This window comes from Siphateles boraxobius, unplaced genomic scaffold, assembly GCF_051911475.1.
Source record: "Siphateles boraxobius isolate OS27281-9 unplaced genomic scaffold, OSU_SipBor_1 20, whole genome shotgun sequence".
In the NCBI taxonomy this organism is placed as follows: Eukaryota; Metazoa; Chordata; class Actinopteri; order Cypriniformes; family Leuciscidae; genus Siphateles; species Siphateles boraxobius.
Genome location: NW_027508811.1, coordinates 2,974,908 through 2,987,166, shown reverse-complemented (window position 1 = coordinate 2,987,166; position 12,259 = coordinate 2,974,908). Strand labels below are relative to the sequence as shown.

Genomic DNA, 12,259 nt, shown 5'->3' with positions numbered 1-12,259 from the left:
GGGGAGCGGAGCGTCCTTAATGGCAGACGCTCGCAATGCTCACAATCAGCTCCCTCGAGAGCTGACTGGGCATGCTGCACTCCCAAACAACCAACACAAAGAACGTGTGTATCCCCACTCGTAAAATAACGCGAGCAGGGAGGGACACACTTCCTAAACTGCTGTTCGTTCGCCATATCTCTCTTAATATATATATATATATATATATATATATATATATATATATATATATATATATATATATATATATATATATATATATATATATATATATATATATATATAAATTGTTTGTGTGGTGCAGAGTATGTAAAGACAGACAATATTCACACAGGGACAGATTCACATATAGTGCGACTGAAGGCACAGAAAGCTGTTGCGCTTGTGTTTATGGGGTGCTTTATAGTTTCCTGGTCGATGACGTCACCCGCCTATGACGTTCCATCTCTCCATTGGGCTGATTCCATACGTGCTTCAGGACGCACAACGCAGGGGCGTTCACACAGCGTTTGACGCAGCTCGAGTTCCCTTGAAAGGGAAATAATATTTCTCCTAGTTAAGAATTTTCTTTCTTGTTTTTTTTAATTGGTTTTTAACATCTCTTTCTCTTTTTCCCTTACTCAGTTGAGTGACATAGTCCTCACATTACGAGTTGAAACCAGCTTTTCATTGATATAAAATATTCATAAAAAAAATATTTCTCCCATTGAAAAAAAAAAACCTTACAATTGAGATTTGTTTTAACCTTTTTCTCTCTCTTTCCCTCACTCAGTTGAGTGACGAAGTTTCCCCATTGCTAGCCTACCTGTCTACACTGAGACCAACACGTAGACATTACAACATTTCACTATTGGTGTACCGTCACTGAAACGACACTTAGCTGTTCAACCACATATAGGCTTACATTCCACACAGGTCTGTGTCAGTCTTTTCACCCCAGCGTACCAACATGTCGTGGACGACGAACCCCACTGCCCAAAGCACGACGCGGACGCCTGGCTCAGAGGCATTACAGACTGCCTCACACCAAAGACAATTGAACTGTTATTATTTTTAATAATAATCATAATTCTGAGAAGATTCCTGACACATGATTCAAGCCAGAACCACAACCATGTGGAACTAACCAAGATCACCTGTTCCTTAAGCAATGACTTCACAGCCCAGCTGAAACTAAGCGACAAGCACATCACCCACCTTCAGGAGGAGCTGACATGTGCCCAGAGCCGCATAGACAAGCTGGAAGTGAAAGTCCAGGACGACTTCAAGTGTCAGACCACTGAGTTCCTGAGAGAGCTGATACACACTTAACACTGCACAGACCAGCTCAAAGCAAAAGCTCAAGACAAACTCAAAGTGCCTGATGAAGTGGAGCAAGAAACAAAGAAACAACTCGACAAGCTCCAAGAAGCCCTTGCAGTCACTGAACGTGACAAACAAGAATTAAAGAATGTTCAGAAGCACCTGGTAAACCAACTCCAGTCTGCTGAACATCAGCTAGAGAAAGCCAAAGCTGCCATTAAAAATAAGAACACTGAAATGAATGCTCTGAAAGACCACCTGGAAAGGTGCAGCGCTGAAATGGACCATCTGACCCAACAGCGAGATGACGCCAACGACAAGCTCTACACGGTTCAGAGATGAACTCCAGCACATTTTCCAACAGAAACCAGAGCCAAGAAGGGAGAGACCTCCCTCAGCATCACCCCTGCTGAGCAGAACAGAGTCCTCCATCAAAGAACTGGCATACAGTGAAAGAAGTGAATGGCCACAACCCAAATCGTCACAGGCCTTCACCACAGAACTGTTCACTGCCAACAAGCAACGAGAGCTCATCCAGGCAGACTCCAAAGCTGCCCAGGGGATGACCTTTAAAGATCTCAACCAGCTGGTTAAGAATATCACTCAGTTCAACCCGAACTCCACAGAGGGTGCCGACATCCAGACCTACATCCGAGATATCAACTTCCACCTAGAGGTGAGACCACATATGACTGACAGAGACAGGTTCTACCTCCTTAGATCCACATCCAGTCCAGAGGTACGAAGCTTTCTAGACCGACAACTTGCTCATGTCAAGTCAAACTACCAGCATCCACAGTTTCAAACTCCTTCAGCCAAGACACAAGTCTTGCACTGGAAGACAACCAGTGGCATGAGAACACAGTTCTTTGTAAGAAGCACAGAGAACGTGACTCCCATGCCGCTGACATATACCACACCAACCGCATGGAAAAGTCATGGGACCAGACACGCTTCTCAAGTAACCCACAAGAAGGAAACCACTGGAAACCTAACTGGATATCCAAAGGCCATCAACCAATGCATCCAGAAGCACTCCATGTGGGTACTCAACAACGAAACCCACCTTGGCACCACTCAGTTAAACACAGCACCGAGTATGCCCAAGCAGGCAGTTTACCCTCAGAAGACATGGAGCAACTAATGAGGCAACTGAAAGTTTTCATCAGAAATGAGTTACACATGGATGAGGAACAGGATGGCGATGGAACGGAAGACCACCGATTCATCTGATACACCTTCATAATGAAGATGACGACCACTTGTTCTACAACAACACAGAACAAAGTGGTCTCTCACAGTCAAACACTGACAAACACCCAGAAGTACCAGAAAACACCATCCTGGCTACCCATCACTCATAAAGAAACCACCAAACGAGCTCCAAACTCAAGAACCATGTGTGTGCTACAGCAACAACAGTAAGCATAGAAGGCATCATCGGAGGAATGCAACAACGGAGACCAAGTTTCACACTACATCTTCACACATCCTTGCCAAACTACCTCCCAATGTCTGCCACAGAACTTCCTGCCTTACTGGATTGACCCCCAGCAGATCACAGAAGATCCCTTTTCCAAGGCAAAGATGCAACAAGCTCATCAGAGCTAAGCCATCAAGCAAAGGGGGGGGAGCAAAACAGACTGATCTGACCATACATACATACATACATACATGCATACATGCACTACACAACACCCCTAACATACTCACTAACATACAGAAGATATCCACCTCTACCGTGTAAAACATTCAACAAATATGTTTCCCCCCACAGGTAGAAACTAACTTCAGAAACTAGCTTGACAACTTAGCTACACTTACCATAGGAAACATGGTAACTACCCATCCAACAAGTACACCTGAGAACACCTCTCATTACATCATGATACCTGACACCTTAGCTGCGCAACCGTAGTTATAGGTCCTATCAGGAACACTCAACTGCTTTGTTTTGTTTTACTTCTTCCTTCCTTTCCTTCTTCTTTTATTAGGTAAAATGCCTGTCCACCCCATAAGGGTCAAGGTCACAATAATAGGATTGACACACCACTCCTATATTTGTAAGTCACCTTAAAACGAATGTGAGCCAGAGAACTCCCTGCATCATTCGTATCACAAATTGAAAGGTAAATTGGTCTAAACCTAGAACAATTTAGAAGAGAATAAAAAAAACAAATCAAATTTAGTCACATAGTTGATCAATCACCGTACCAAAACAAACTAGAATAACGGTTCTAAAATTGAACTAAACTTTATTTAACGTGATTGACTATATTGTGAGAGTGAACCTGTTTAGGCCTAGATAATCTAATGCCCTGCACCAGTAAAGTGACCAGTCATGGAGGTGTTGTCTTGTTGTTGCTGTGTGTGTTTGCTTCCTCTACCCATTTCTCCAGCGTTCACTGATGTCTTCTTCTCAACCCATCATCGAACGAAGGGGGGATATGTAGCGACAATGAGAATGAACCAAACACAATTGAAGCTTTTAGGTGACTGTTCATACATAATCCCACAAAGAGTCTTAACATTCCAGAATCAAATCACCAGACCCAGAGCCATAGGCTCCAGAGAATCTGCAACCGGAAGGACCTTTTATTGTTTAAGTAAAGGAAGAACGTTGTCAATGTTTTATAATTTGGCAAAACAGATCTGTTCAGAAATGGTGAAACAAGAGGCCTAACAAGAGGTCACCTGACCCCTGCGACTAACAGACTACGACTTTCTTAAGGACCAAGGTCCCATGACAGAGATGTAAAACAGACTTCCCCCTTCTTGAAGACCTTTGAATGACCTCATTGTTGAGACCTCTTAAAAACCACAGAGACAAGAGGCTTTTCATATAAAAATGCATACAATCATCACAGAACAGGTAGAAAAGACCCTCTTCTCAAATAACCATATCGTTTCTTATTGTCCGAATTCCAAATTCCTCCAGGAGGCGGGACAAAACACTTGAGTTTAAAACCTTAGACCCGAACAGGACTTTAGTAGAATAATGCGCTAGAAGAATAGAACAGAAGGTGGGCGGGCTCTCTCTCGAAAAAGGTCTCAGCAGAACAACAAGTCGGGTGGAGCCATCATCATCTACTCTCGTCTCAATTTTCTTTCTTTCCTAAGTTTTCCTTTATTTTCTCGTAAAAAGTCTCGGTTCTAAGTTAAGTTTTGCTGCAAATTTTCGTTTTAACGTTTCAACTGCAAAACCAGCTTCCAACTTCAAGGACTTTCATTCATCCGCGCCAACACACCACGTGACTGGCTGTCCAAGATCTATCCAGGCACACGAAAAGATCAGCCAAACGAACGGACCGGGAAACCCTCTTTACGACGGAAAAGGAATCCCCAAAAGCAGCGCAAGGACAAGCAAGTAGCCTCCAGACTCTTAGCTGAACTGGTGTATATTGATAAAATTGCATAACCCGCCTAAGAAACGATAGAAGGGTTAAATTAATGATTGATGGTTCGTTCAGGTCATGTCTTATAAGTGCATATAGAAACTTGGGATTTCACCATCTCACTCATAAAACTCAGTTCTTTCCTCACTCTTTCTTTCTGCAACTGGTATGAATGTATGTGTGCGTGTGTTTGTGTTAGATATTAGTTTTATGTTCTAGGATAATCAATAAAGTCTTGTTTATATTTTAAAGATAATTGTCTTGTGTTATGTGCTTACAGGTTTATTGTCTTGAACTGCGATCTAAAGCTACCTATGCTTTTACCCTTGAATTATTTCTAAATTTAGCTGTTAGCTGGGAATTAGTCTTTCTTGGCCAGGAAGATATCATATTTCCTAGAATTGATAATTGTTTATGCTTGCCGTTCATTGGATGAACTGATAAAATGATCATACTATTGATTCTGCCTAGGTAAATTCTGAAAATAATTAAATTATTAATTATTGATCATAATCCGTTATGAATAATAATTAGTTATATTTATACGGGCGTATAAACGCTACAACCTGAACACAATAAGCACATTGTACTTATGTTTCGATGTAAGTACATAGTAATTTTTTTTTATACTCATAAATCATTACTACTGGTCACCATTACAAATTGGTCATTTGTTTTGTTTCATTCAGTCACATGAGTTTCCTTTGTCTAGTTTCCCACCACTTATGAGTTGTCATGGTTACTAATATGATTAGTGCTCTAAGTTCAGCTGTGTCTCCTTATTAACCTTGTTTGTACCACTATATAAGTTCCTTTGGTCCCTCAGTTCATTGTCGGTTGCTGTCTGTGCACTAGCACACTGTTTTGTTTGTTGGCTTGTTATTCTGAGTTCATAATAAATCTAATATTCTTTTATAATCATCTTTGTCTTCTGTGGATCTAAGCGTTACGATTACATATACGGTTATTAAGGTATTTTATCACGTTGATAACATGTGAAGTGTTTAACCTTTTGGGCTGCCTTGCCCTAAAGAGTTCAGTCTTTGTGAGTGCATTATTGTAAACACAATTTTAAAATGTGTTATATCTGATAATTAACAGCATGTCAGTATAGCTTAAGTTGTATTTGCCCTGAAACAATCCTCTTACATGCAATAAGAGTACAAGATCGCTGTGAAATCATTGTATTACAGTGAAGGATGTTTTATGTGTTAATAATCTTACATTGGCCTGGACTATAATTAGATAGCGAGTTCTCTCCTCATAGTTCAGCCGCTCTGCCAAAACAATGTTACCAGACAGAATCCCAGCAACCTGCACGGTCCTGTTTGACATCTGAAATGGAGTGATAAAAAGAGAGATTGCAGTATTTTAAATAAAACATGACAGTTTGAAAGTTCAATATTCATGCATAATGTCACTAAATTAATCATTAATTACAATGAAGAACTTGAGTGTAACTGCAGAAGGTCTGTTTGATCTGAGGAAATACCGGGTCATTTGGGTTGTACTGAATGGCGTATTCAATCTGTCCGTTTGGTCCGTCATCGATATCCGTGGCTCCATTGTTTCCTGAGAAGCCGGTAAAGATGGTGGTACCGACAGGAGTGAGCTAGAGAGATATCATTAAAAAAAACACATGAAACAAACATCAGACACTGGCTTTATGCTTGTGTAACAACACAGCAACTATGCTTGTGTAACCTACAGCAACTCATATAGGGCTCAGATGTGACCCATGTGACCCAGATAGTGTGTGTGTGTGTGTGTGTGTGTGTGTGTGTGTGTGTGTGTGTGTGTGTGTGTGTGTGTGTGTGTGTGTGTGTGTGTGTATGTGTGTGTGTGTGTGTGTGTGTGTGTGTGTGTGTGTGTGTGTGTTCCTTTTGGATCCCCTTAGAAGACAGACTAGACGAGGACATAAGAGGAAGAAAACAATACAAAGAGAAGACAAAGAAAAAAAAAACAAGGAGATAACAACAGACAGCGAAAGTCAAAACAGAAAGAGAGAGCACAACCTGCACATATGCCTGCACAAAAATACACACACTACTGAAATTCAAATAACAGGTTAGGGTCATTCTACAGCTGCGGTAACATTTACATCTGGCATTTTTCCTGACTTAACATATCAATAATACATTTTACCTATACTGTGCTATATTAAATAATTTCCCTTCTGTCTTTTTTCATATAAGGCTTCATTAAACAATTTCATATTTTGAAAACATATATTAATGATTTACCCATTGCTGGCACACTCATCTGTCAGTGGTGTTATACATAATTGAAAGGTAATAGGAACCAATTACAGCAGTGACAGTAAATTCATTAAAAAAAATGATTGTCAATATGGTGGAAGATATTACAAAAAGACCAATGGTAGCTTTATTCTTCAAATCACTTTCATTATCTTTTGATAAAAAATACTGGATTAATCACTTCTGCTTGTATTATACTTATTTGCAAATTTCTTTGGACAAGATTATCAGCCAAACAAATTGATGCATAATAAGATACATATTGATAAGATTTCCTACAGTTCAAGTTTTAAACTGTACATGTTTTTATTCAGCCATTTGAATGTCTTTCTGCTGACTGAATAATTGAAGAGCTGGAAGGGATGAAGCCAAAACAATTTTTGGAAAACAACCTGACGGTCTGGAGCTAATCTCATCTTGATTGGAATTCTGAGGTCGATGTCAGCATCACGAGGACACACACATACAGTATCAGTCTAAAGTACACTGCCTTTGGGGCTCCAAATCACCCAGAAAACCCATAAACCAAGGCACAGCCCTTGTAGATCAAAAGCAACTCACATGATCACATCTGCTACCACTACCTGATACTTTCCCCTCTGACTTCATCACTTCACTGAATTTATCCTCCCTCCCTTTCTCATTTCACATGTAAAGGAGGAGAGAGACAGAAAGAAAGAAAGAATGACAGCATATTCGACTTCAAGGTGAGTAGAACGATTGACAAGCATAAAGAAGCCAAGCTTTTACACACCCCCAACACGTACACGCTCACGGAAGTTATTCAAACATATTCCAAATAAATGAAAGCCATTACATTTAAAAATAGTCCTGATATCTGTACTTGTGGAGAGGAGGGTCAGGCGTGTGTGCGCGTGCATAATTTAAAGTATAAATTTGAGCCAATGCCAAAAGGGGATGGTTTTAGATCTGAATAACTGATGGAGTATGACAACAGACTACACAATGACTTTATATCTTTATATGTGTCAGCTTAACTATCTCTATATATACTGTGTGTGTGTGTGTGCGTGCGTGCGTGCGTGTGCATGCGTGCGTGTGCATGCGTGCGTGTGTGCATGTGTGTCAAAATCAGCTAAGGGGTAATTAAATGTAACAAATAATAAAAATATTTGACCATCTTTTATTGGAAAATTAAACAACATTTTATTTAACTTTGATAATTGCCTTAATATTTTGAAAAACTGAGAAGATAGAGATCAAACTACATTTTGTAAAAAATCAACTGTCAAGTTTCTAATATATATTTTGTAGCACACTTGAAGGAATAAACAAGCGTGTGCATTGGTTGGGTTCTTTTATTCAGCCAGCGTCATTCGCAACAGCTCCGTACCACATAGTACAACATAACTCAATACTCATAGTCCCGTTCAAAACCTCGCGTGAACTAACTTTTCTTCTTCTCTTCTAGGTTCTTCTCCGGGGGTATTCCTCTGGCTTACTGTCACCCACTGGACACCCATCACATCGCTGTATACTACAAATTGACATGCAGGTACTGAATAATTAAATGACCATAAAATAACTGAAATGACAAAAACTATTACATGGGGGGGGGGGGGGGATCTTATCTCACAATTATCTTATAACAATTATACTATTCTATCAATGTATTTTCTATTCTACCAATGCATATTCTAGATTTCCCCACATTCTCCCCTACAAAACAGAATGTAGTCCCGACATTCTCAGAATAAATTACTGGTTATCTACCCGTAGATAATTTCTTTGGTAGGAGTCAGTGATACCACAGTTTTAGTACTCGTACTATACTGTCACCCGACACACAACATGTATCTCCTTTTCCATGCAGTGTGTTTGTAGCAGACATCATTGTGCACCATGATCTTCTACCACCATCGCTGTTTATCAACAGGAATCAGTACTTTCACTGAAGGAATCTAACCTTGCACCATTGAAATAATTTACTTTATGTTTTTCTTCTGGGATGTTATGGTAACTATTTCTCTGTAAAACAAAAATATAAACTCAATCTTATTCTGGTCTTAATTTAACTTCTTACCATTTTAACTAGAAGTAATTACTGTGATTTAATTCAACAGTCTACCCATTTACAATACTAGGCTGACCTAAAGTGTGGTAAGTAAACATTTTCTTTTGTTTTCTGTTTCTCAAAGGATATACTCTTTTGCAGACAGGTTGTGAAGGAGGCTCCCCGTCACTTTCTTCGGCATCATCAGTTTCTTCAGCCTCTTCTTTGGAAAATGACACATCATCATCTCCCGGTCCTGTTCCTTGTTCATGTTCCACCTCCGGTTCTTCATCATCCAGCATCACCATGTCTTCTGAATCAAGTTCTGGGGGTTTTGACTGTAGACCATTTCTGGCGCTCCGACTCTCCCTGTCGACTGGCACTCCAACCAGGCATTTCCAATCATCCTCAACATCTGAACTGTCACAGAATGTTTGATTTAGCTGTGTCAATGTTTTTTCTGTTTTGCCTCTTTTCTTGTTTTCTTTTTCAGGTCTTCTCTCTCTCTACAGGTAAATAGTCACACGGTAACAGTAGGTTCCTGTGTAGTGTTCTTGTTTTTCCTTTCACCTGCTCAGGACGAACTTCATATACTGGACTATCCTGATACTTCTTCTTGGTGACAACATAAACTTGTTCTTCCCAAAATGATCGAAGGTTCCCCGGTCCACCTTTTTCCTTGAAGTTCCGAACAAGTACTCTGTTCCCAGGGATCAGTTCAGTTCCGTGTACTTTCCTATTATACAAAGCTTTACCTCTTTCTTTCTCTTTGCGTAACACTCTTGAGGCTAACTGGTAAGCTTCTGTCATTCTCTTCCTCCAGTTCTCGGCATAGTCCTGGTAAGAGGAGCTCTGGTCCTTTGCTTGTACACCGAACATGATGTCGATGGGCAGTCTGGGTGTACGGCCGAACAGGAGATAATAGGGAGCAAACCCCGTCGCCTCACTTTTCGTACAGTTGTATGCATTCACCACTTTTGCAAGTGACGTCTTCCAGTCGGTTTTTTGCGGTTTCTAGTAAGGCCAATGAAATCGATCTCTGATTAAGTTCAGCACCCTTTCTGCTCCCAGGTGGCCCATGTCTTGATGCAACTCCTTATGAACGAGCTCATGGTATCTCCTAGGCAATACCAACTCATGACGAGTGGCTGTTTTCCGAAACGAGACCGTGTTCATCCAGGTATAATTTTGCTCTTTCCCTCATCAGTCCCCGAACCTCTCTACCCTGACTTCTGTTCACAGGCCGCGGTTTCACTTTTAGGTATGTAACGGCTTCTCTGATTTCAGGTTCTTCCTCTTGGTCTTTTCTCAGTACCTCCTTGGGGATCTCTGCAACTGCAGTGAACAGCTCCTCCTCCTGTTCTCCCGACAACACAGTTTCAATTGTTAGTGGACACAACCATGGCCCTCTCTCCTGACCCTGTACTACCGCTGACTGAGCTAAGCTGACCATGACTTCAGGGTGCACTTCTTCTGAACAGGTTTGCATGTACTGTTCCATATGCAGCGGCATACGCGACAAGCCATCCGCGTCCCCCTTTGACTTTCCTGGGCGGTATTTGATGGTAAATCGAAAGTCAGCAAGTTCCGCTACCCATCTGTACGTTGTGGCATTTAACTTGGCTGTTGACATCACATATGTGACCAGTCACGGAAACTAGGGACACAAGTCGGTTCTGGGGCATTTTGAGTTATTCATAGATTCTGAGAGTGTAATATCCAAGCTTTCCAACGATGTGTAACATGTGGAAATCTGATAATATTTGGAGAAGTTGTGGCCATTTTAAAGTAGGCACTTAAAAAAGCTCAAAGAGGAGAAAACGAGCTAAAGATTGTGCAGTTCTCACCTGTCTCTGCTGCTGGGGGTGACAATAGGGCTCATTTACATCTCATTTAGATAAGCCATACCCCCTGTAAAGCTCCTCCATGTGCTTTACAGCTTTTTTTACACTTCGAATGAGTGCACTTCTGCCGCACTAGGCGAAAAACAATTGTGCTGCCCCTCTATTTGCAACGTACCAGCAACAACACACAAAGACCAATAATGCCATATAGCCTGCATATAACGCGAAACCAGCAACAACACATAAAGACCAATATGCCATATACATATAACGCAAAACCAGCAACAACACACAAAGACCAATATGCCATATAGCCTGCATATAACGCAAAACCAGCAACAACACACAAAGCCAATATGCCATATACATACAGTATAACGCAAAACCAGCAACAACACACAAAGACCAATATGCCATATACATATAACGCAAAACCAACAACAACAAACAAAGACCAATAAGCCATAGGCCTACATATAGCGCAAATAGTACGCAACGCTCGTGTGCCCAAAATGTCAACAATATTAAAGTTTATGTAGGAGGCAAATGCCTGCTGGCATTTTTCTTTAAGCAGTCATTTCTGCAATTTTCCAAATAATCACATTTCACCTCCTCAAATTACTGTTGCAAATCTCTTTACACCACTTTCTTATGTGCGTATACACACACAAATGAAATGTCCGCAAGCACATTATATCATCAGCAGGTTCAGCATCTTAAATAACGACTAAAGAGCAAATGAAGCTTAACTTACATTTCAGAAACACGCACGGCAGGCCTTCATCGCAGCAGCAAAGGTCTTAACTGCATCCTCTATTTCGATTCTCCGTCACATATGAAACAGCCAGCCACCGCTGTCAGCGAGCCGAGCCGCCGTATTGAAGCACTGAGGGCGAGCGCGCTGCGCCCATACCTCCGGTTCAGTTTCCCGAGCCCACGAAGTGCGGCGAAAACATTTTCGGTGTAACTGCCAGACGGTTCATCTCGTCTGCGACAATCTTTGTGGCATCCATCTTCATTGAATTTTGATATCAGAGAGAGCTGGCCAGAGCACAGCATAATAAGTAGCCATGTGGTTGACTTGGAGGGCGGGGGCAAAAGCGCCGGGTTATTCAGTATGGAAATACACACAGACAATGACACGCCACGCCCCTACTGCATGCTAGAATCTCCGAAAACAAGCCGATTTCAACCTCAAAATGTAAGCTTTTAAATATACCAATACTGCTATCTCAAACATGGAGAGGCTTCTTCGTGATTTCAATTAACAGATTCTCCAAAAAATTGAAAATCACCAATTTTGAAAAAAAAACTCTTCTTTCTCATTTTGCTCGAAAGTTGTGCTGCCGACTTGTGTCCCTGGTTTCTGTGACGGGTCACATATGTGAGAGGGTTATTGTCCGTGTACACAATGAATGATGGTGCATGATCGACATAGTCTCTGAA

At 41.1% G+C, this 12,259-nt stretch overlaps 1 protein-coding gene across 1 annotated transcript in view; it reads right to left on the bottom strand.

Annotated features, from left to right (window-relative positions):
* Positions 1 to 12,259, bottom strand: part of pcdh15a (protocadherin-related 15a) — a 365,233-nt gene that overhangs the window by 187,518 nt on the left and 165,456 nt on the right. Inside the window, exons 7-8 of the mRNA XM_077236392.1 lie at positions 6,190 to 6,309; positions 5,922 to 6,032 (exon numbers count right to left, since the gene is read on the bottom strand). Coding sequence (XP_077092507.1) covers positions 5,922 to 6,032; positions 6,190 to 6,309 — 231 coding nt within the window. The remainder of the gene's footprint in view (positions 1 to 5,921; positions 6,033 to 6,189; positions 6,310 to 12,259) is intronic.